The following is a 25,682-nucleotide window of genomic DNA, read 5'->3' as shown; positions in this document are numbered from 1 at the left end:
CTTTTCCTGTCATCACACCCTACAACTTAGCACTTTAAATGGGGATGCACTACTGCTCTGAATTTCACAATCCCTTCCCCTGAAAATACACAAGTATAGAGAATATTTCTCATAATTGGCCATATCCGTTTCATGATCGTCTTTACTTTGCAACAACAGAGGTCCAATCAGAACAGAGAGCCCCAAAACAATTCCCCACAGCAAAAAAACAAAACCCCCATAAAACAAAAAACATCAACCCAAGGGAAAGCAGTTTTTTTTCTGGGAATACACTGCACCACTGCAGTGGGCACACCACGACTTTGTACATTAGAGGCTGGAGTTCGAGTAAGAGGGAGGAGTATGTAGAGTTTTTCAGAGAAAAAAAGTTAAATGCTTTAAGAGGGTGGTTATTAGTACACTTTTCATGGTAGATACGGAGTAAATGATATGCAAAATACGAAAAAAAAAAGTGTGAATTGTGAATAGGTTGTGTTTGTCTGTGTGTTCATAACTGCATGTGTGTGTGTGTGTTGATTTATTTTTCTCCATCCATCGATAGAATGTGTGTCTTGCAGGAGCAGTAAAGAGTTATCTACTTTGGGTGAAGGAGAAGACGGGGTGATGATGTTGAGGCAGTTACTGCAATTGGTGAGGCTGGTTGAAGGGGCTTGAAGGAGGCGAGTTCAGACTGTGGTTGAGTGGAGTGATGGGTTTCCAGCATGTAATGAAATCACTTGTTGGGGGGGCTGAATGGTTCCAGAAGTTGCTGAGAAAAGGTGTTGACCTTTTCTGCGCCTCGTACCTCGTGGGGCAGCAACGGTAACTTTATAATGTGGAAATCTTCGTACAGATCCTCCATCTGTAGAGAGACATTTAAATATATTTAATTGATGATGACTTTTAAACAAAGTTCTTTGCGTTACAATTAGTAGATGCCTTTTTAGTACTGGCTGGCCTCAGTAGGAACTGATACTACTGTAGGTGCAACAATCAAAGAAAACAGACGACAATAGATAAAACACAGATCTACATAACTTGTGAGATTGTGTTTCACTATTTTTCAAAAAAAAAAAAATGTTTTTCATTTCTTATTTTAAGATGTAATGACAAGCCTTAACTATGGTCGCCAGGGTTAATGTGGTTAAAGAACTGACTGATGTGGAGCATTGTAATGTGCCCATTGTTATTTTGACTGTCTCACCACCAGCATACTGCTGGGATGGGTGCCTGTAAACTGTACTGCCCCAAAAAACGTGCCAATTGAAATCAGCAATGTTAGATTAATCTCTCTCTTTGTGTTTAGTCAATAATTAAGCACAAGATAAATAGCGTACAACACACACTCAAACTAACAAAAACCATTGCATACCTGATCTAAATATTTCGACTGAATTTTATGGCGGGCCTCACACATCCGGCACGGTTTATCTCCATCAGGGAAAACCAGCTGGTTGACAATGATGTTGTGTGTGTCAATTTGGCACTTGGCCAGCTCCTGGATCAACCGCTCGGTCTCGTACAGTGACAGGAATTCAGCGATGCATACACAGATGAAGGTGGTCTGCTCCTGATGGACAATAGGTAAGGGAAGGAGGACATATCAAAACATGCATAAAGCCCCGTTCAGATATACAAGATTTGCAGGCGATGTGTGGGTATATTTGATTTTGGTGTCGTGCACGACCGTGCACCGACTTGAGTGGCGGCAATCTCGTTTCCGCATTTATGTCTGGCTTGGGACCTACAACATTGCAGGCCAAGTCTTTGCGGAAAGCAAGAGTGAACACTGTGCCGTGTGTTTTTTTTTTTTACATGAATGACATTATGGCAGTTTCCAACTAAGATCTAAATATGAATCTGGCAAGGGATAAGTTAATTCATGTGAGATAATAAAGACCCAGACGTTTTTAAATGTTTCATTCTTACTTTTACAATGCATCGGTCTCTGGTTTAACTAGTCCAACTCACCTGAATCAGGCGAACATGAAAAAATGATCAACCACATCAAGGCATATGCCCTTAACCTGCTTTTGTTTTTGGGCAACATTGTGAGGAAATGGACACAGGACACAAACGCTTTCTCAGATACAGTAGCTATCCAGGGGGAGATCTCCCATGGGGGAGATCGCAGGCCAGTTTGAGTTACGTGAACTGCTGCAGAGTTTAGTTTTTTTTTGTTTAGCTTTTTCAGAAAAAAAATACTAAATGGGGTTTGAGCATTACTTCCTATGTTCCAACCACCAAAACTTTGTAAATAAAGAAGGAACAAACCTGTGAAAATATTTTCTGTACAATGATTTGCACTAACAATATAAAGTCATAAGAGCAGGAAAGGAAATATTATATATGTACATTGTGGGTTAATAATTAATATGCCTACATATTTAGTTATTTCAATCAGCGACAGCATGGTGCTCTTATAAGTCTTATAACCCTATAATAATTGTCTTACAGGGTCTTTGAACTGCTCACTGACTGAGCGGATGACAGGCAGGGTCTCTTCTAGCTTAGAGGCGAGCTGGTCTGCGTTCATATCCCCCAGACCCAGCATATTACACATCTGTAAAGATAAAGACAGACAGAATAAAAAACAACAGATAAAGAGAGGTTAGGTGTAGGAATCCAATCATCACTAAACAATTGCTACATAGTTGCACTGCAGGAAGACATCTAAGCAGCAAAGTACAAACCAACAAGAAAACACATGTTGAATTTATTACTTCTTTATATTACATATTATTTCATTATGTATATTAAAGTGTAAAAGAGCAAAAGGAAAGAAACATAATTAATGAGAAAGAAACATAACAGAAAGTACTTTGCCTGTGTGTCTCACCTGAGAGATGAAAGGGCTAATCTGATTTTTAATCTGCATGAGTCGACCCAGACCTCGCTCTACGATGGTGGGGAAGTTGAGCAGCCGCAGCGTGTGGCCAGTAGGGGCAGTGTCAAACACCACCACTGAGAAGTTCATGCCTTTCACTAACCTGATGCAAAGAAAAAGTATAGGTCAAATCATGTGGGGCTAGGATAAACTGGTTAGTATTAAGAAATATACCTCAACACGGTGGTTCAATCGGAACACACAGACATAAATCCTCTGGGCATTCTAAAGCTAGTCTCAGACTACTAGATAATGGGGGTGATTTTGGGTCAGAAACAACCCTCCCGAGTATCGGGTGTGGGGGGCGCAGCAAGCTCAAGCCCGCTTTATTCTTCGTCGCACGATGGTGTCGTCGAGCAGATAACATAGGCGATATACAAGACAACAAGTGCCGTGGATGAGACACGTTGTGAGCTTGTAGATCAGCTCTGTTACCTGCAATACACCGTGGTAAGATGAAGCACAAATCAGGCAACAGGCCCTTGTGTGCATTTCTCTGTGTGTGTGTTTATTGCGAGGTGCAGCTCAGGAGGGCAGCTGGCTGTCGGAAGAAAACACTGAATTGATTTACCACAATCGCCAGTGTGCTTATAAAAAAAACTTTATCTATGATTTTAATGGTTGAAGATGTAGGTATTGTAATGTTGTGTTACTTTATTTAATATCAAAATAATACTAATTATGCTAATAATTATAATATCTTGGTCAATCACAATTTCAATCAGGTAATCAGTCAATTAACTGATTCACTGCCAATCACGTAGATCTACGCGAACCTATTTAAAGCCGCCACGTGCCAATCGCGTAGATCTACGTGAAATTTTCCAATTTGACCAAAGACCAAGGAGATATGATTGTTCAAAGATCTAGACTCCTATCCACTTCCTTGTTAACTTAAAACTTAAAAATTCTGTATCTCGGCTCCTGAGTACTTTATTTTTTTCAATGAAAAACTCTGGCACTGGCTAAAAAAATATGAAAATACCTCTGGCAGTTAATGGGTTAAAATGCTATTCCATTCAGATCCTCGTGCAAGCCAGATGATCTGAATAGAATCCTGTAGTGTGTGATACCTTATTATTTTTAAATTGTTTAGTGTGTGCATGTTTATGATTATCTGATAAAGAATCTTATAAGTCTCTTGTAGTGTGTGATGCTGCCAGATTTCAAAATCATTTAAGATTAAAAAAATGATGTGTGAGTCCAGCTTAAGTATCAGGAGCAGTGGGCGATGTGGGTGCAGCTATGTTTGTTTTAAGATTGATTAACACAGATTTGATCGGCATCAGCTAACCTCATGACCTCTGCATAGCTCATGGCCTCATCAATGCCAGGGAAGGCGCTCATGGCTTCCTGCATCATCTTCTTTCCCATGCTCAGCATGTTGTCTTCCTCAAAGAACTCATCTGGCAGCTCTGCCACACCCAGGCTAGGATCAATCTCCTGTGTACGTACACATACACACACACACACACACACACACACACACACACACACACACACACACACACACACACACAGTATTACAAATAGAATGGCTTCGGTTCATTGCAAGCCAAAGACCCCTGGGCAATTCAGTGAGGTATATAATGACGACCAGTAGATCTGTACTGAGGACCGAGTGAATTCTTTCAATAAAAATGAACACAGGTAGCGGTTAATGACATGTGACTGTAACCGGTAGTTGACAAATGTCCTCTACAACAGAAGGATGACACACAAACGGGGTGAAACAAGCATGCAAAGAGTTGTATCTATTTCATGCAACATTATGCAAAAACAAACACGGATGCTGACACCCTTCTCTACAAGCTGGGTCACTTACCATGGCAAAAAGGTTTTCATAGCCCTTGACCTTAGTGGGAACCTTAGAAAACTTCTGGTCAAAAGCATCAGAGATGTTATGTGCGGGGTCTGTGGAGATGATGAGCACACTCTCTCGCACTATAGCCAGCTGGACAGCCAAACTACAGCTAGAAGGGAAATGGGGTAAATGTTTAATTCTGGGTACTTCATACATAATGTAGAACAGTGGTTCTCAACCTTTTACCCCCCCCCGCCAAATAATCATATTTGAAATGGGGACCCCCCAACATAATTATATTTGAACTGGGGACCCCCCAAAATAATTATATTTGAACTGGGGACCCTCCACCCTGACAAGCACTTGGAATGAAGGAGTTGAGGCATTACATGTTGTATGACTAATTTCACAGATAAATATTGTGAAAATAGCAGATCTAAAGTTCCACAGATAAATATTGTGAAAATAGTAGATCTACAAGCTCACAACGCCACAGTAGATCTGTTATTTTCAAAAGTGTTGCCTCTTTCTTATATTATTTGACACTTTGGCCAATGTTTGACCAGTTTTTATAGTATAGTTTGTTGATTACTTTTGATGCAGTAATGGTCTTTTTTATTTTCCTTCTTTTTTTCAAAGAGTTTTTATAAAGGTCTGAAAAGTCCTTAAATTGTCACTACACTGTCATATGGGACCAACCCCCCCCAAAAAAAAATATTGTGGGGGATCCCCCTGGGGGTCCCTCCCGACCCACAGGTTGAGAACCCCTTCTGTAGAAGTTCATTGTTGACAGCAACAAGTGGACTAATATCAACCAACTAATGACTATTCACCTACACAAATGAGTATTTAGTAGGTCATAGATTGTATATACTGATTCAAATGCTGCTAACCTGCTAACTAACTTTGTTTGCAGCAGGCAACTATAGTTGTCCATTCCTTGCCAGCTTATGACAGTGCGATACAAAATCACTTTCTATAAAATATTAAAAGCTGGTAACGGGCAAGAAGGATGGCGATCAAGATGTCAGTTGTGCCCCAAATGTATATGGACCCAGCCGACAATCTCATCTAGATTAAAAGTGCTAACGTTGTTAGCCAAATAGCATATGCTGGCTAGTCGCATTCAATTCTAAGCACCACATTTTAGACGTAATTTAAAGCTGCCAACTTAGCAAACTCCCCATATTATTGCAAATATACCGTTGGGTATCAACGTTAAGTGAATAAAACAAGAAATATTAAGTCCTCGTGGCTAATAGAAATCAAGTTAACATGAACGTCAGTTGTACTGTGCTAAACTAGCTAGCGTTGAAACGTGAGAATGCCATGACGTGGACAAGCAGGGTTTCTCTCAACTCACCTACATGTGGTTTTACCAACACCGCCCTTGCCACCCACAAAGATCCATTTCAAAGACCTCTGCTCAATGATGTTCTTCAGGGTTGGTTCTAAGGGTTCGACATCGGGTGCATCTTCGAATTCGTCTTCCACTGAGGCTGCCATCTTGTCTGTAGGGTCAGGTGGTGAGGTGGACAGCGTTGCCATGTCCGCATATTGTAAGCGACTTTGGGCTTATTTTTTCTGTAAAGTCGAGCTTGTTTCTAAAGTGTAGTTGCTTATTTGGGCTTGTTTCCTAATATTGTTTAAACCAATGGTTCTTAAACATTTTCATGTCAAGGACCCCAATTTATTCAATTAATTAAAAAGAATAATAATTGCAGATCTACAAGCTCACAACGCATCGCATCGTGACGCATTGTGAGCGTGTAGATCGGCTATTTTCAAATAGCCGTAGGCCGTAGCCTAGTCGCTTCTTTTGGGCTTGTTTTCATAGACCTGGTTGCTTATTTCTCTCGCAGAATTTGGCAACACTGGAGGTGGATCGTACCAACACCAGCTGATCCACCGTGGAGGGGAAGAGGAAGGAGAAGAGGAAGGCTGTACCAATGATGCTGTTAGAATTTAGCTCCATAAAGAACCTCTCACTCCGCTATACAGCTCCGAGATGAGGTTCTATGTCGTTACCTTCCAGAATCGGGTGAACGTCCGCCAAGGCTCCGCTGTTTACCCTTTTGTATATGTTGTATCCCAAAACTAATGGTAGATTCCAAGCCGCACGGATGTTTAAAGTTTGGTTCGGCGCATAAAATTTTAGGAACGGAGCGAAACTACCCGTTTAAATCGCTTATTTAGTCAGCCTGTGGCCATGTTTCCCATTGTAGCCAAACCGGGAGCAGTACTGGCAGCGGACGTAGGGGGGTTTTCCGGGTTGAATGGGAAACATGGCCACAGGCTGACTAAATAAGCGATTTAAACGGATAGTTTCGCTCCGTTCCTAAAATGTTATGCGCCGAACCAAACTTTAAACATCCGTACGGCTTGGAATCTACCATTAGTTTTGGGATACAACATATACAGTACAAAAGGGTAAACAGCGGAGCCTTGGCGGACGTTCACCCGATTCTGGAAGGTAACGACATAGAACCTCATCTCGGAGCTGTATAGCGGAGTGAGAGGTTCTTTATGGAGCTATTAGAATTATCCTTTTCTCCAGGAATGTAACCTCGCGCCACCAGACTTCCCACCTCGGAGGAAAACCAGGAATGTGATGCCAGAGCAGTGCTTGTCAAACATTTTCATAAAGACTCCCACATTGATTCTAGATCTACAAGCTCACAACTAGATATTTTCCAATAGACTAGAAGCGTTTGAACTGTTCCTCATTTTGCTGGGGATCCCCTTGGAACCACCCTCAAGGACCCCTGGGATAATGTATTTCATAGGCTAAGAAGATAATGAGAGTAAACAGTGAAGTGCATGATCAACTCAACTCAATTTATGATCACAGGTTTACAGATTTTATGGTTTACAAAAGGTGGAATTATTTGTCACACAAGCTCCATCATTGCAGTTTTAAGAAATGTGGAAAAAAGATAGATGAAGAAATACATAGAAGAAAAAATAAAACTGTCCAGATAGCAATATGGGTAGTGTAATAATGTGCATGGTTAAAATGGCAGTGGGATGAGATGAGGCATTTAAAATAGCAGCAGGTATTCACCTGTTTCCTAGGCTGTGTGTTTTCCACTTCCTGTCGATTTCATTGCATATCATTGGTCATCTGACCAGTTTCATTGGATTTCATTGGATCAAATCGACAGGAAGTGGAAAACACACAGCCTAGGAAACAGAAGATATGTAAGGTGAAAAATACCAATAAAATGAGGCAGTTAAAAAGCAGCAGATATAATAACAGCCATGCCAGCATATAATGTATGTGTCATATAGTCTACACACAGTATTCACAGACAGAACAAAGAGCAGACAACACGCCTGTGGTGTCAGAACAGGCTCAGCGCTTGTTCAACAGTCTGATGGTAGCCAGGTGAATTTATGACTGAACTCAGAAACAGGGCAGGGGCATCAACGTCTCTCAGATCTTTATTTGTTGGTGGTGTTGGAAGTGGTCATGCATTACACAGTACACCAGATGGCATCATAGGATCTAGTGGCACTGACTAACCACGAATCACGATTGACTGATTTGCTCCATATCTGTGAATGTGAATGGAATGTGGGCTCAGAACCTCAGAAACATGCATATTGTTGACCAAAGGGGAGACGTTCTGGGCATTAGATTTTTTTTATTCTAATGCCCAGAACTGACCTTAATTTTATTTACTATTTTCTGTGTTCCAGCATGTTAAAAATCAACATAGGGTGGGGGTATTAAAAGATGAGCATTGAGATCCATGATATTTTAAGTTATCCATTCCATGCTTACCCCTTGTACAACAAAGAAATGTAACAGGTATCGAATTCTATGGGCTATTCTAACTGAGCATTATACATTTATATTTGAGAAGATAATGAACACAAACCAATTAATATTTTTTATGTTATCCATTCCATGATTACCACTTGTACAACAAAGACATTTAACTTGTATCAAATTCTATGGGCTATTCTAACTGAGCATTATACATTTATATTGTATAATATAAGATAGTGAATAAAAACCAATGAAGACAAACTTTAAACATCAGCACTCAGCAGCAACATCAATTGAACGGCATCAACAAGACAGGCATGCATATGGAAACAATTTTTCATGCCAGTTCCAAAGACCCTGAGCCACAAACAGTGCAAACAGTTATTTACATGAACATTTACATGCTGTAACTACAGGATATTGCACTTGTCTCCACATACACTTTCTAATCACTTCACCTGCTCCCATCTCAGTGCTGCTATCAGGGCCAACAGCGGTCCTCCTCAATCCACCACCTCCGTCTTCGCTTCCCCAGCAGTGCCATGCCAAAATCTTTAGCTGTGTTGTCTGAGCCCTCACACAAGCCATCCCATTGGGAAAGGAACAGCTTCGTGACCCATTTGGTTTCTCACAGTCAGTATGACGCAGCCATCGTGGCCAAAAAACTGGACCCAAATCGACCCACTGGTGGCGGAGTCTGCATGTGCTCCTGAGCACCAAAAAGTCTCTGACCAAACGGGCAGTATCTGAGGGTAGAGAACTAAGGTCAAAATCCTCTGCTTCTTTTTCTAGTTTCCTTTGGTAGACTGTGGCACTCTCAGTCAGGTCCGGAGAAGCACTGATGTTTAACCCATCCTTGACAGTGGTATAGTTTGGCAGGTGTGCAGCTTGTGTGTTGGCGTGAGGCACAGGGTGAGCACCATCATGTCTTACCTCTGAAGTCAAGACCCCAGAAACATCAGGTGGTTGGTCTATGGACATCCAAAATGGGTCAAAAGAGGATCCCAGAACACGCAGGAGACGGGAACGGCGCAAGTGTTTGGGTTTGGGTGTGTAATGGTAGTCTTCATAGCTTAAAGACCAGGAATATGGTTGAATAGGCTGCAAAGAGGTGGTTAAACTGGCTCTCAATTGCAGGAACGCCACATTCAAAGCCGTGTCTTGTTGGGTCCCAACAATAGTCTCATTCAGCATTAGCTCCTCCTGAGGTAGGTTATTTGAAGCAAAAACTATGATTCCATTTAGGAGGACAGACATACACATCCAGTACAGAAAGCTCTTCAACCAAACCTGCCTGAACATTATCTTTGGTGTTCTTCGGATGTTAGGATAAAATACACTGTATTTTTCTGCTTATGAGCTGTGAGGTGGTCTGCGTCTTGGGGAGTAAGTATACATGTGCCAGACAGTCGGTGCAGATATCCTTGAGCACTGCCACAATAACACACCAAAGTTAGTGCCTTATCAGACAAACGATAGACATATTATCTCCTATGGCTAAATCAAGGCACTGCAGAACAGAGGACTGCCATTATTTCAAAGTCAAAACATTACCACGCCAATACCCAAGGACGAAGTTTGGCAGGATGTGAGAACATTTTCCTGTCATTTGATTGAACACTGGTCAAAACCTGTTGTATCTTGTCTTGTTACTCTGTAATAAATGTAACTTCCTTAATGTAAACATAAGTTGATTACCTGTGATCTACCAAAGGCATTAGTGCCACCATGAGGCAGATTAGAATTTTGGGCACAGGTTCTTCCTTGTCCTACTGGGAGTGAGAGTGCAACGTTTCACGCTGATTGGTTTAACTGTGTCGAGATTAGCTGTTCATGGACAGACAGACAGACAGACAGACAGACAGACAGACAGACAGACAGACAGACAGACAGACAGAGACAGAGACAGACAGGAGCGAAAACATATTCTCAGACCTTCAGCCATCTGGCCTGGTGGAGACAATAAGAGACAGAGTACATAATGTGATGTCTATCTGGCTGAGCTGTGTCAGTGTGTCAATATCTTCAGTACTGAACATTCTCATTCTGTGCATACAGACCCAAGATGAGTCAGAGAACAATCCAAAAACACATTCACATCAGTCTGAATAATAACTGTGAGTCCAGACTAAACATTTGTATGTCAGCGCAACGGTAGATTTATTCAAGGCTACAAGAAATGATCTCCTTCTACCTCCCCTTCAAAGCCATGCTTTGCACATGTCAAACAGATTTCCAATGAGCACTTGTAAACATTTGTACAAATACCAGCTTTGTTTAAATCGTCATAATAAGTTTTATAAATATATTTCACATAAAGAAGTTAAAGCGGCACTGTAAAAATAAAGATAAAATAAAATGCAATTTTGTCCAATCTGCATGGTAGAGATTGTTAATACAATATAACTTATATCATTGGGGTGGTTGTATTTGGTCTCCCTGCTCATCTATTGAAGTTCATGTCTCACTTAGATACAGGATCTGACACAAATTTGGACCTGATGGTCAAGATTCAATTTATCCTCTGAGCAAGCAGGCAGGCTCTATTAGCTCAATGGTAAAACAAAATCAGGACTTGCGCAGACAAACGGGTTCAAATCCGGGGTAGAAGACGAAAGTTACATAGTGCAGCTTTAATATTACAAAACAGCTGGAATAGCTTGGAAATTAGGTATTTGTGTAATGAGTTGGTTTGTGTCAGAATTATGGGGTGTTTTTGTTGGTTTTATTCTTCTTCCGACGCTTTCCACAGTTCTGGCCTAACTGTGCAGTCGCTTTTTACGAAACTCTGCAATATGGTAGAGTGCTAAGCCAAACGGCGAAGACACAAAACCATTGGCCAAAGGGTGGCACTATAGCAATCAATTGAAAAATGCACTTTGTACAGGCATAGCTCATATATGCGTCTCCATCATGAGGAACAAATGTGTCAAAGGGACTCTACCGTTGCGCCTCAAGCCTTAAACGGCCAGTCTGGTGCGTCACAGGAGTAGGGACAACATATGCAGAAGAGAGAACGCTGGAGCAACACGGACAGTTCAGGCCTTTTATTTATTTCGGTGCAGGTAAAACAGATAGACTGACGTTCCGGTCTTTCGACCTTCCTCAGAGTCATGAGGACTCTGAGGAAGGTCGAAAGACCGAGTTTAGTAAAAACACTCGAAAATCGCTGGCAGTGGCGTGGCAAACGATGTGTTATTTCGTGGCAGTCAAAGAGTTAAGACAAGTTTGAAATCTGCCATTATAAGCAGCATAATAAAGAGATACATTATGATATCCACAGTCCCTCAGAACTCTGCTCAGCTGTTTCCAAAGCCCATTTGTTATTGGCATGGTCTTCTTTCTCTCAAGTTCAGCCTATTATATTTCTATGTATGATTATTGTGCTTATTGCGTTTTGCATATTGCATTTCTTGGCCCCCGTATTGCTGCTAGTGCTAGCAGCTATATTTATTATTATTATTATTATTATTGCAGTCAGGTTTTGACCAAATTCAGTATGTACATGCTTTAAAGAGCAATACATCTGTATATCTGTAATTATATTAAACAAAATATAAAAGTAGCATGGTACAGTGCACAGAAAAAGAAAATACAACAAAACTTCAGAATGTCATTGAGTACATGAGCAGAAACAAGAATTCAAATGGGACATTTGTACAAATCTGACATAACACAACATGTGCATGTGTCGTGATTTGTGCGTGTCATCTGTACTCTGACCTGAAAGTTCAATGCTTTTGTGTGGCTCCAGTTTCAGAGAGAAAACAACTGGTCATGTGACTTTTCTTGTTGCCGAGTTGATTGTGCTGGTGGTCTAGATGTGAGTGGGGGCATGGTGGGGGGTGTACGGCTACTATGGTCTGCAATGTTCGCCCTGTCATCTAGAAACTTGTCAAAGTCTGAATGAAAGAGATAGATTTGGGGGAAATAAAGATTGAGAGAGAGTGAGCATCTGCTAAATGCCTAAACAGTCAATTGTAAATTGAAAGAGAGGAGAGAGGAGAGAGAGAGAGAGAATAGAATAGAAATAACTACAATATATTCAGTCTGTACTGTAGCTTGCACTTAAGTGACAGTGATAGAAAGACTTGGACAAGTACTACTTACCTTCACTGGTCACACCTTCACTTACTGCAGACTGGTCATCTTGCTATTTCAAACACAGCAAACCATGTAGATTACACTCACCATACATCCAAAAGCTTATATTCTAAATATTCACCATTATACATGGGTGGAAATGTAATGTCTCACCATATCTGAAGATAACCATCTGTCAATATCCTCCAACGTAGAGGCTGGTGGCATCTAAGAGAACAAGAGATGACAGTAAGGAAGAAGAGCAAAGACGTGTTAGACTTTGTGTCACTAAAACAAAAGTATTTAATCTTTACTCCGTGGGAACATTTAGCTCTAGCCCAGTGGTTCTCAACCTGTGGGATTGTGATAGTGGTCTAGATGTGAGTGGGGGCACGGTGGGGCAACTGCAATGTTCGCCATGTCATCTAGATACTTTTCAAAGTCTGAATGAAAGAGATATAAGGGGGAAAATAAAGATTGATCGAGAGCGGACCCCAAGTGAGGGGGGGGGGGATCCCCAGATTACAAAATGAAAATACCATTACTGCATCAAAAGTAATCAACAAACTATACTATAAAAATGACAAATGTTGGCCAAATTGTCAAATAATGAAATAATATAAGAAAGAGGCAAACATTTTGGAAAAAGCTGATCTACAAGCTCACAACGCCTCGCAACACGCGTCAAACTAAATGTAATACTTCAACTTACTAAATGTAATACTTCAAATATGATTATTTTGGGGGGTCGCGGCCTGAAAAGGTTGAGAACCACTGCTCTTGTGCACTAGCCTAGTTGTGTCTATTTGTAGGACCCACCGCTCCAGTGACCTGTAACCTGGTGTCTAGGGCCCCAGCTAGGCCCTCCACCGCTCCAGGGTCCTCATACCGTACGCTGGAACCAGATAAAACATACAGCGTGAACAGTGTTGGAAAAAGTAAACATTTTTTATTAACTTAAGTTAAAGTATCAATACTGCAATGTAGAAATACTATGTTACAAGAAAAACTCTGGTTATCAAAATGTACTTGAGTAAAAGTACAAAAGTATTGGCATCAAAATATACTTAAAGAACCAAAAGTAAAAGTACTAATTATGCAGAATGTCCTGTTTCACAAGGTATCATTAGGTATAAAATGTATTAAAATCTTTTGGAAATAGCAATACAAGCTTGTAGATCGGCTATTTTCAATTAGCCAAAGTTTAAATAGCCAGTAACTAAAGTTTCCAAATAATTGTAGTGGAGTAAAAGTACAATATTTGCCTCGTATAGTAGAAGTAAAAGTATTGAAAATTGGAAATACTCAAGTAAAGCAAAACTACCTCAAAATTGTACTTAAGTACAGTACTTGGGTAAATGTAATTAGTTACTTTCCACCACTGACTGCGTGAGCAGCATGAACTATCATCATAGTCTCACAGCACACATGGGTTTCTGGTGACGGTTGCCGTTATTCACACCTTTTTCTCTGCTCAGCCAGGGAGCTGCTCCTCGTCTGTGCGAACATGTCAAACTCCTCTTCATCGGCCACACCTGTTGGAAGACGGGAGACGATCATATCTTAAAATGTGATGATGATCCATAGCTTTTTTAATGCTTTGTTCTGTAGGGCTGCAACTATCGATTATTTTCTTAGCTAATATTCTATCGATAACTTTTTTGATTAATCACATAATCTTGAAGCGCATTTTTTTAATAATCTTATCATTTATTTTTTTCAACACAAAAAATATTTCTAATTGAGTTTTTACAATCAACTAAAACGACTTAATACATATTTTATACAGTAGTGATTAGTGAAAATAGCCGATCTACAAGCTCAGAACGTGTCACATTGCGATGCGTTCTGAGCTTACAGATCTAGATCTAAAATACCCCCCAAAATCGATTGTTATTCAAATCAATATTTTTTAAGAATTCATTGATACATATATATTTTTTATAATTGATTAGCTGTTGCTCCCCTATTGTGCATACCACTAAGTGAAGAAAGAGCAACAACTAGAAAGAGCACGGGTCTGCGCCAGGTCAGGTAGGTAGGTTATTGTGGTCCAGCAATGTTCGAAATTCACCCATCAGGCGAATATGAAAAATCTGACGGATCTGTCCTGATCACTTGACTATAGAGATAATGTGTACCGATTTGCGTGATGTTTGGAATAAATTTGTGTAGGCCTATCATTATCCAATGTTGCTGGTTGCCATAAAAGCCATACATTAAGGGAGAAAGGATCGCTTTTCGCTATTCTATTAAATCCAGGTAAGTCATTTTCGGTTTATAAAAGGAAACCGTAGTTGATTAATAGACGTCCACTGTAGGAAATCATTCAAACAGCAGTGGAACACATTCCCAGAATGACTGTTTAACTTTACAGGCGGCTGCTCTTGTAGGCTGCTGTCTGTCTGTAATGACATTGATGTTTCTGTCTGTCTGTCGCTGGCTGCTGCCCGTTGTTGGACAGAAGTCTGTGTTGTTCCGACCCCCCCGCTCCCGCACTGTTATAGCGCGACATGAGGCTGATTTGAACATTTTCAAGTGGCATTTCTTCCTCGGCCTGGTGGGAATGTGCGTGCACAATGTCACCGAAATTGCACGTGTGTTCATGATTTGAGGCATTTTGTTCAAAACAGAGCACTCCTGCCAACTTTGGAAGCCAATCTTAGCCAATCAGGATGGTATATGAAAAATCTTAAAGACCCATTTTGTTTAATGTCTATAGAGATACTGTGCACCGATTGTTGATGATGATGTTTGGACAAAATCTGTAGGAGTACTGTCAAAAAAATAGTTTTGCAAAAATCTGCCTCCTAGTGGCGCTATAACAGGCCCATGTGAAAAATGTGGGGCAGAGGTTCTGCTCTGGCATCCAGGGAGTGTGTGCACAGTTTCGCTGCGATCAAACCAAGGGTGCCGGATATTAGCTGTTTACAGACGGATGGACGGACGGACGGACGGACGGACGGACGGATGGACAGGGTGCAAAACATAGCCTCGGCCATGCCTTCGGCCTGGCGGAGACAATTACTCTGCATGGTAACGCAGATGTAAAACAGTTACTCACTGTGTTTGGCTTCCTGCCGCTGATTGGCGGGTAGGCTAACTGTGGGCTGGCAGGTTGTACTGATGACAGCTGGTTGGCTGAGAGTCTGAAGGCTGGGAGTGAGGTCAATGAGCTTAGGGCTACTGACAGGGTCCTGTTGGAGATAGATGGATAGACATAAAATTATAGAAGCACACACACGCACGCACGCACGCACGCACGCACGCACGCACGCACGCACGCACGCACGCACGCACGCACGCACGCACGCACGCACGCACGCACGCACGCACGCACGCACGCACGCACGCACGCACGCACGCACGCACATACACACACAGAGCAAGTGTGTGCTTGTGCGTCAGTACGTTATTCACTTGAATTTAGTTTCCCTTTGTGACCCATGAAAGCAACATGATATAAATGTAAACTCAAAGATAAGTGAAATATGACTTTTCTCACCTGTTCTGTGGCTGTGCTCTGTGCCTTAGTAAGCCTCTCAAATCTAAAACACAATGTTGTGCAGAAATATCAAGTGTGAAATTAAACAAGATTAAGATAACACATACCTCATGCGAGTATATTTAAATTCCCACCTGGGAATTTATACAAAAACATGTTGCAAGAAAGAAAAGATCAAACCTCTCATAGCGGATGAAGGTATTATTGAGGTCGTCATTGACCATCAGCAGCTCTCCGATCAGTCTCTCATCCAACAACCTAGGGATTAGCTCCACCACTCTGCTCTGCATGCTCTTACACACCGAATACAACTGCTGCTTTGACAGAAGGATCAAAGGTAGATGAGGAGGCCTCTCTAATGCCTAATTTATACTTTATATTTAAGTATACATTTATCAATTTTTTTTACTTGAAACTAATAATAATATAATATATGCGAAATTCTGCAATCAAGGTTGTGTTCCAAGATCACATGATTTTAAGGACATAGCATGCACGCACGTACTGTACACACACACCTGTAGAAGCTCTTTGTCCTCCTGTTGGCTGCCTCCAGGTGTGAGCTGGTTCAACATGTCAGTCATCACTGTCAGGTTACACTTCACCAGTTCCAGATCACCTCTCAGTTTCTGCTCCTGGCAACAGAAACATAAAAAAAAACAGCCAACATAAAATACACATTCAAGAAGAATGACAAGAATCAGCAGCAATAGTACAGTGCGCCGTCATACTGTAAGTATGTGTGCATTGTTTGTGTGTTTGGAAACGGAGGGCTGTTTAAAATGCTTTTTAAGATTGATGGATTTAGCTTAGTAGTGCATCCACTAAAAGTGTGACGCTTGCCAAATTGTTAGAGAAATTAGACAGGATTTATGCACACCATCAAAAAGAAAAACAAAACTGGACAATGTCGGTGTTCACTGTGACAGCAGCCATGATGAATTCCTGGAATAAAATAAATATTGTTCTTTAGTTATTATTAAGACTGATGTGAATGTGTTTTTTGGATTGGTTCTCTAACTGACTCATCTGTGATCTGTATAAACAAAATGTTGCATAAACAATGTGTATCTCGTACTTAATGTGGCCAGCTTGTGACGGCAGTAATCTATGACGTCAGTTATCAATGATATATCTATGACATATGACTCTAACTTTGGCCAAGGTCAGCATCAGCCTAATCAGAGCCCCTTGACTTCCATAATAGAATTCTGGTTAAATATTTCAAAAAGTATGAAACATCTGTAAAATTAAAAACAGACCACACACACTGCACACACACACACACACACACACACACACACACACACACACACACACACACACACACACACACACACACACACACACACACACACACACACACACACACACACACACACACACACACACACACACACACACACACACACACACACACACACACACAGCTAGCCATGCCACAAAAACAGGCAAATGTTCTCACTGTTTGTGTATTGGCATGGTAAGGTTTTGATTAGAAATAACAGAGCAGACAGCAGTTCTCTGGTGTAATGCAGTAACTTGATCAATCCATAGGAGATCATTATGTCTAGACTTACAGTATAAGGCACTACATTTTAAGAGTTATTGAGCCATTGCTCAAGGATGTCTGCACTGACTGTGTGGCACAGGTTTAGTTGTACTCCCTAAGACGACGCAGACCACATTACAGCTTAAAAGCAGAAAAATACAGTGACTTTTATTTTTTTTATCCAACATCCAAAGAACATCAAAGATTATATTCAGACAGGTTTGTTGAAGACATTTCTATACTGAATATCTATGCATGTCCTTCTAAATTGAATCAAAATCCTAACTCAGGGGAACTTGTGAATCGTGTAGCGCAAGGGTAAAGTTCCTTCCCACCACCTAAGGGGATCTAGGGTTTTCAATCCTCCGTGGTGTCTCCATCTTGGCTTGGCGTTCCAACAAACACAATTGGCCGTGTTCGCTGGAGGTAAGCCGGGCGGGGAGGGCGATCTCTCTGTTGCTGCACTAGTGACTCCAACAGGTTGGTCAGGTTGCCTGTTCAGAGGGCGCTTGATCAGCATGTAGAAGAACTAGATCAGATAGCGTGATCCTCTCATTACTATCTGTAAAACTCCTCACTATCAGGTGAAAAGAAGCGGCTGGCAGCCTCCCACATGACCAAATGTAGAGGTTACTGTAGCAGTGACATACTCTCTCAAGCCAGACAACTATCCTACAATCTTCGAATGCTACATAAGATCTGTAAATAAAACTGGCAACGAAAGCTATCACCTGTTTGTCATTTTAGTTAACGAAAATATATTTTAAAATAGCTTAGAATTTCCATTTCTGCTAAGCAGCAACCTAGATATACTTCACCTAATTTGATTTACAGTAGGATTTATTTACGTGACTATTTACGGACATTTTCAGAGCTTCTGTTGGACAAAGTATTAGGCGGAAGCATTTGAAAATTGTGTGAGTCTCTAGAAACTAGCAGTGACAGGGACTACACTACTAAAAGACATGGGTTGTAAGAATGAGACATTCCTACAGTTGAGAGCTAGTTCAACAACCTCTTTTCAGCCTATTTGACCGTATTCCCTAATGCTGAAGACTACCATTATAGAACCAAAAGTAAACATCTGCACCGTTCCCGTCTCCTGCCTGTACTGGGATCCTCTTTTGACACAATTTGGATGTCCACAGACCAACCATCTGATGTTTCTGCTGTCATGACTTCAGAGGGAAATGATTGCTGCACACCTGCCAAATTATACCCCTGTCAAGGTTGTTTTAAAACATTAGTGCTTCTCCGGACCTGACTGAGGGTGCAAAAACAGTCTACCAAAGAAACCTTGTATGAAATAACTGGCTGAGAGAGAGTTTTTTCTCTGCAGTAAGTACCTGCTCAGCAGTGATGGAGACGGGCCCCTCACTGGGCTCGACCGGGGACAAAGTCCTCTGAGCAGAAGCAGGAGGAGGGGCTTGTTGCTGGGGCTGGTGCAGAGGGACAGTTGTAGGGGCTGTTTCAGCAGAGACGTTTTCTGGAATGCTCTGCAAGATGAAGACGCTTATAGGTTACTGTGAAATGTGTACACGCATGGATGTAAGATGAGAACGTCTACTAAATGTTAAACTGTGTATGTATATCGCAGTCGGAAACCTTGTATCTCCGTATCTCATCTTTTTTATGTTTTTGTCTAAAATGAATTTGTCGTATGACAGTGTGGTGCAAAAGTAGCAAAAATGGCCAATCTACAGGCTCACAACACATTGCGATGAGACATGTTGTGAGCTTGTAGAAGTATAATACAGGGTTACGTGATGGTATAATTAGTCATAATAAAAAAAATCAATGTGTTTCATGTTGATATAAGACTTTATTTTATATATATATATATATATATATATATATATATATATATATATATATATATATATATATATATATATATATATATATATACATTATTTTGGGGGGGGGATTTATATGCCTTTAATATGGATAGGACAGTAGGCTGACAGGAAATGGGGAGAGAGAGATGCAGCAGCAAAGGCCGTCGGGACCGGTACACGAACCCGCGCCACACTGTCAGGCTACATAGTAGCCTAGGTGCTACTATGGACCACTACCCCAGCAGTCCAGGCCATATATATATATATTTGAACTTGCTTCTCGATTATAAGTTGGTTATTGGTTCTAAATATCGGTTTTGATATATGTTGGGTTAATTGCCCAGCCCCTAGGCAGCAGACAGACTCACTCTGTTTGGAGTGTGGATGGGGGAGAGAGCATCAAGGTCTGTCATGGGGAACTCCAGGCCTCGCCGCCTCAGGTCCTCGTATACAGACACAACCCCTGACAGAGAGGACGAACTACGGAATGCATCAGCCCATGACTGAGTGTGACAGAGACATACAGAAAGAAAGAGATAGATCATAGAGAGAATATCATGCAGTGGTGGAGGAAGTACTGACATTTTTAAAGGGACTACACCATGAATTCTAATTTTTTCTTCTTTTTTGTGTGTTTTCGGTCTCCCCTACCTCTCTTCTATCCCCAAAAATACACCAGTTTGAACACTCAGCCTTTCACAGCAAATCTGTGGTTTTCTGTAAATTGGTCTCAAAACAGGCCAAACTGATTTGCACCCTGACGTGACGTCGCGTTTTTTTTTTTTGTTGGTTGGAACTGAAAAACGGGAGGAATTGCACCCTGACGTGACGTCACGTCACGTCAGGGTACAATCCCTCCCATTTTTCAGTTAAAAATAAAATATTTTATTTTTTTCTTATTTTCTTTTTTTACTTTTTCCACACAGAACCAGGAGATAACATGCATACAAACTGGCTCAATACCGCCCCGTACCAAACAGGACAATGTGGTATTGCAGGTGAAAGTGCTTTATAAGACAGAGAGAAGTTAGTTGGAATGAGTATATCTGAGGCTTGATTTAGGCTCAAACCTTTTGAAAAAGGTTTGAGGGACATAAACAATATGATATTAAATATTATTTATTTTTTTTAAATTCATGGTGTAGATCCTTTAACTTAAGTAAAAGTATTAATACCACAATGTAGAAGTACTGTTACAAATAAAAGTACAAAAGTATAGGCATCAAATATACTTAAAGAACCAAAAGTAAAAATCTTTTGAAAATAGCAGATCTACAAGCTCACGATGCAACGTGTTGTGAGCTTGTAGATCGGCTATAGCCAAAGTACAATATTATATAAGATTGAAGTGGTTAATGTACGTTTTCTAATAATATTCAAAATCTAGAAAGTAGTAACTAAAGTTTTCAAATAATTGTAGTGGAGTAAAAGGGGGACAGACAGTCAGGACACTACATTTAAAATCCTGACCCATAAAGCCCCAGTGGTGGCCTAGTACTAACAGGCTACTTTCACCTGAGTGCTCACGTCCCTGGGTATGGACTAGCACTAAAGTATTTTCAACAAGACATGAATACCAGCTTGCTTTCTTTTTTCTCTCTCTCTGTGTGTGTGTGTGTGTGTGTGTGTGTGTGTGTGTGTGTGTGTGTGTGTGTGTGTGTGTGTGTGTGTGTGTGTGTGTGTGGTGAATATGTCGAACACATGGAAGACTAGTAGGTCAGTCTCTTCTTAGACCAGCTTGCAAGCTGGTAAAAATAGCGAAAATAGCAGATCGCCATTTTATGGTGCTACAAAACCCTTACATTTTTCCCATAGAGATTTCCAAAAATATTTCTATCAATTATTTTAAGCCTGAAACCAAGCCATCCAGGCTCCTGGTAAATCATGACCATCAAGCATTTGATTCAATTTATTTTAAATATGGCTCTCAATTATTTTATAAAATTATCGATTATATTTTAATTAATAATTGATTAATAGTTCTGTCTGTTACAACCCTACATCATAACTACAGTATAGGGAAAGTTGCAAAGTTGTGAACACACATGAGAGACAGCAAGTGTAAGAGCTTTTGAGCCATACTGTATATACAGGTAGCAGTGCTTCTCAAGTTTTTTCTGTGGACCCCCCCAGGGGTTCTTGAGAGGGGGTCCCCAGCAAAATGAGGAACAGTCATACTTAAGCTCTATTTCATTTTTATTTATTTTTTTCATTTTTCGGCTATAAGTTATTTTCCCCAGAATATATATATATTTTTTTTTTTTTTTTTTTTGTAACCATTATTTCTCACCCGGTGCTAAGTTTTTGATTGATTGATTGATGTACTTTATTTAGTAAGACATGAGAACATCAGTACATGGAAGTACAAATTCACAATACAAGGTCGACTAAACTGGGAGACTCATTAAGCACTGAGCTTGTTTAAGATGAGATCCCCATGCTCACAAAGTGATCCTGGGCGCTACACAACAGAATAATAAATATTGACAAATGTTGACAAAATCTCTTATGGGGGTCCCTGGCACAAAATATTTTCAAATGGCAAGGTCCGTGGGCAAATACATATAAATTTGGGGGTCCTTGACATGAAAATGTTTGAGAACCACTGCTGAGTTGTAAAGAGCTATGGTAATGTTCACCCACCTGTATTAGGCTGAGAACCCTCTCATGGAGAGCTGTAGGGGGGTTGTACTTGGGCAGGATCGATCGGACCAGAACCCCTTCAACAAACTCCTGGGATGCCACCAGAACATGGAACCGGTGGCCACAGTTCTTCACACAAGTCTCTAGAACCTATCAATCAATGAATAAGAAAGATGCAAATGGAATTCAATGGAACCTTCATTATGTACAGCCTGAAACCCAATAATCTGACAAACCATTACTCACTGTAAGAGAAAGCATGATCTCTCTGAAGTTCTTGTTATCCACAATTCTCTTCTTTATAGCTTTGATTGCATCTCTGGGTCTGGAAAAAAAAGAAGAAAAAACGACTTCTGTATATTACTCAAATCAAGTCACCAATAATTCCACAGGAAACACTGAGTGTGCGGATTACTCTTGGACACAATCATGTAAAAACATGTCTGCAATTTGATCTGGGATCACCGTAGAATTAACGTCTCCTTTCTAGCAAAATAATTATATTTTTGGCCAATATCATGCTTACATGAAAGATATCGAAATCCACACTATGTCATGCATTGCATACGGTAGCCTTAATCAGGGAGCTATAAAGCCAATTCCATGGCGGACAAGGTTGTAACTTGACATTAGAATAATCCATTATCAGGTAATTTAGTCACAACAATAGTTCAACAGAAAACACTCAACAGAATATAACACACATTTTTTTAAATTGTAATTTATGTTTCATAGTAATGAAAATGAAAAGACACCAGATGGCGACAGTTTGCAGCTACTGTAGCTGATGAAGGCTGGTTTGGAGAATGAAGATATCATCAAATATCACAGAGGCCACGCAGGACAATCTCAGATGCTACTGTACAATGTAGTCTGTAACGGTAGTGAAACTGACAAATCATAACTCATAACATACAAATCTGATGCCAATTGTGCCATGCCTACCCCTCATCTGTCTCATTGATGATGTCACAGATCTCCATGTTAAGACCCCAGTCTTCAGACTGCAGAAGAGCATTGGTTGCTCTCTCTGTAAACACAAATGTTATGAAATTCAACAAGCAGACATATATCAAAGGGTAAAAACAGAGCCGATATAATATAACAGAAAAGAGGAAGAAAGAGAAAAAAAGGAGACGCTTCTTAAATATAAACGCATAACATCATATGGTGGCTATCTGAGATGGGTTATGACAGCACCGCAGTAACAGTGAAGTGTGAACAAGTTGAGACTTGAGGCTTATACACCACAAGACATAGGCTAGGCTACTATGAAGGCCAAACAAGCATTTTCCTTCATACAACTCAGTGGCAAAAGCCAGCTTTCTGGTATCACGTGTGCTGCTCATAATTCTCCAAATCTCCTTCATTCCTTTCCTCTCTGTACTATTCCCTTCCCCCCTACACACTCTCACCTCTGCCTCTCAATCCCTTTTACCCCCTCCCTTCTTTTTGCTTCACAACTGTTTCATGTGACTGTCAGCTGCTTCTGTTCACATTGGGCTGATGGGCTTAGAGGTAGCTGAAGCATTTATGGCATTAATGTGTGATAGAAAGTGTGCAGAGGAAGGGATATATTTGAGATGCAAGAATAGTGTCTAGCAGCATAATTTGACTGCTCAAGAGGCCATTTTAGCCCGAATAAGCATCATCATCTGGTTACAATAGACCAGGCTTCTGTCGTCACCATCGCATTAAATGCCTTATCGATACTACTGTAAACTAAAGCAACTTGTCATATGAATAGCCCAACTACTGAAAATGCTGCACATTGGTTGGGGGATAAAACCCACTGTCATTTACAGTTTATAGTAAAGATAGGTTAAAGTGAAGGCACATCTGTATGGATTGGATGTAGGCTACAGTGAAGGCACATCTCATCTGTATGGGTGTAGGTTACACTTGGCAGTAAATAAACTTCTGTATGGGTGTAGGCTACAGTTTACAGTAAAGGTAGCCTACATCTGTATGGGTGTAGGCTACAGTTTACAGTAAAGGTAGCCTACATCTGTATGGGTGTAGGCTACAGTTTACAGTAAAGTTACATCTGTATGGGTATAGAATACAGCCTGCTTACATCTGTATAGGTTATAGTATAATAGACTACAGCTATTACATCCGTATGGGTGTGTAGGATACAGTTTACAAGTGAAGGCACAAAGCTGTTTGAGGAAGTTATACAGTATCCCTTTTAACACTAGATTCGTCAACAGAGGTGTCACTTAGAACCAAACACCGAATCAAATTAAAGATCGCCAGAATTTAGACCCACCTCTCTCCTTTTATTGGTTACAAACACGTACTTTCAGATATGTCAAAATTGTTGATCATGGCATCATGCACGTTTTTAAACAAATCCACCAAAAACCGCGTCGTCTATTGCATAATTCAAACAGTTTACATTAGAATAATTACGGTCATTAAAAAATATATCATAATAATTGTATTTTATAGGCGTAACATTACATAAAAAAAACGAGCAGCGCACAACCGCTGGGTTATTTCAAACTCACCAATTCTCTGACCGACAGGCGTTGAAAAGGGGCTCCCTATAAAGAACTCAATTTTATCCCCGAGTGAAAACATCTTCGGAGATGACAGATCACAGATGACAGATGAAAAACACACACACTCACACACACACAGTCACTGTTGAAACTTCTTTTCAACAAGTGTCCACAACGCGATATTTCCTCTACAGAATAGATACAGGCGCACTGCGTTTTCATGGTCACGTGAAAGATCCAAGCCCAGGAAATAGCGGATGATGACCGATAAAGGCCGCAGAGTGCATACCACAGGCTCACCCCTGCCTTGTTTGTTATTAGTAGTCGCTGTGTGAAAACAGATTAATAGATGTGTTACATTTGTAGAAAAATGCATCTATAAACGTTACTAAACGCAATACAAACTAAACAAAAATTAAGATGTTTTTTAAATAAAATTGCACAATGCCCATTTATAAGACTAATTTGTGCATACAATCTTATCTTCTTAAGGTGTAGACTAAAGCCCAAAACACTTTGATTTAAATTACTGTATTTGCCCAGACCCAGAACCTTAGGAAACTTGATTTTATATTTACATTTCTTTTATACATGAGGGGCCAAATACATAATATTTAGTAATTACATTTAAGGCCCACTACTTCTTCAATTGTTACAAATTGCTGCAAAACCTGCAGATATCCAGTCATTTCAGGGATATAAGAAATTGATGGGTATATAGGTCTGATAATGATGTACCGTGCATGCTCAAATCATATGCTTTACATTCTATCCAACCATTTTCCAAAGCATATATTTATTCTTTATTTATTTTTTACATTTTGTAAAAAACAGCAGTGGTGCCCAGAAATACCTGGTGCTCACTGGACCTGTATCCCAATATATATCATCCCTTTACCATTTATCATTGACTGACACTGTTGATCAGAATAAAGAGCACTTGCCTGTGGCACATTGCAGAACTTACATTCAGATGGACTTGTCTTGGACTATAGGCCTACAGCATATGTAGACCTACATATCACACACACGGTAATAACATCACAGATTTGTGAATGTTGTATACTAATGTTGACTAAACCACCCAATTCTATTTGTAATAATAGGCA

General features: G+C 40.4%; 3 protein-coding genes across 4 annotated transcripts; all 3 read right to left on the bottom strand.

Annotated features, from left to right (window-relative positions):
* Positions 1-124: 124 nt before the first annotated feature.
* Positions 125-6,195, bottom strand: get3 (guided entry of tail-anchored proteins factor 3, ATPase). Its single transcript, XM_080450639.1, has 7 exons — positions 6,034-6,195; positions 4,692-4,839; positions 4,161-4,309; positions 2,819-2,969; positions 2,435-2,542; positions 1,352-1,549; positions 125-841 (listed from the first exon to the last, which is right to left on the bottom strand). Exons 1-7 carry the CDS (start codon positions 6,174-6,176, stop codon positions 713-715), a joined length of 1,026 nt encoding a protein of 341 aa, XP_080306765.1. The 5' UTR covers positions 6,177-6,195; the 3' UTR covers positions 125-712.
* A 2,587-nt stretch (positions 6,196-8,782) lies between these two features.
* On the bottom strand, positions 8,783-9,639 carry LOC308095226 (noggin-2-like; the record flags this gene model as incomplete). Its single annotated transcript, XM_080442202.1, has 2 exons — positions 8,783-8,802; positions 8,904-9,639. The coding sequence occupies 2 exons, from the start codon at positions 9,637-9,639 to the stop codon at positions 8,783-8,785; spliced, it is 756 nt and encodes a 251-aa protein (XP_080298328.1).
* Positions 9,640-10,611: 972 nt separating this feature from the next.
* On the bottom strand, positions 10,612-24,767 carry LOC308075079 (target of Myb1 membrane trafficking protein). 2 transcript variants are annotated; one of them, XM_080414692.1, is made up of 15 exons: positions 24,580-24,767; positions 23,012-23,096; positions 22,313-22,391; positions 22,067-22,216; positions 19,792-19,926; positions 18,932-19,081; positions 16,552-16,668; positions 16,214-16,347; positions 16,034-16,076; positions 15,593-15,728; positions 13,991-14,063; positions 13,348-13,423; positions 12,703-12,756; positions 12,556-12,598; positions 10,612-12,347 (listed from the first exon to the last, which is right to left on the bottom strand). In XM_080414692.1, exons 1-15 carry the CDS (start codon positions 24,650-24,652, stop codon positions 12,202-12,204), a joined length of 1,494 nt encoding a protein of 497 aa, XP_080270818.1. In that variant the 5' UTR covers positions 24,653-24,767; the 3' UTR covers positions 10,612-12,201. The 2 variants fall into 2 exon arrangements, with proteins under 2 accessions (XP_080270818.1, XP_080270819.1); XM_080414693.1 differs by having other exon boundaries at positions 15,593-15,725.
* Between the last annotated feature and the right edge of the window lie 915 nt (positions 24,768-25,682).

The sequence above is a fragment of the Gymnoscopelus braueri genome (assembly GCF_963280865.1).
Source record: "Gymnoscopelus braueri genome assembly, chromosome: 2".
Taxonomy (NCBI): Eukaryota; Metazoa; Chordata; class Actinopteri; order Myctophiformes; family Myctophidae; genus Gymnoscopelus; species Gymnoscopelus braueri.
The sequence above is the reverse complement of the archived record's forward strand: the minus strand, read 5'-3'. Positions and strand labels throughout refer to the sequence as shown.

Coding starts and splice junctions, on each gene's coding strand:
- LOC308075079 (XM_080414692.1), bottom strand. CDS start 24,652: ATGTTTTCACTCGGGGATAAAATTGAGTTCTTTATAGGGAGCCCCTTT. Junction 16,077..16,213: donor ACCTTCATCCGCTATGAGAG/GTTTGATCTTTT, acceptor ATTGTGTTTTAG/ATTTGAGAGGCTTACTAAGG. Junction 12,757..13,347: donor GGTTACAGGTCACTGGAGCG/GTGGGTCCTACA, acceptor TTGTTCTCTTAG/ATGCCACCAGCCTCTACGTT.
- get3 (XM_080450639.1), bottom strand. CDS start 6,176: ATGGCAGCCTCAGTGGAAGACGAATTCGAAGATGCACCCGATGTCGAA. Junction 4,840..6,033: donor GTTGGTAAAACCACATGTAG/GTGAGTTGAGAG, acceptor TTTCCCTTCTAG/CTGTAGTTTGGCTGTCCAGC. Junction 2,543..2,818: donor TTAGCCCTTTCATCTCTCAG/GTGAGACACACA, acceptor TTATCTTTACAG/ATGTGTAATATGCTGGGTCT.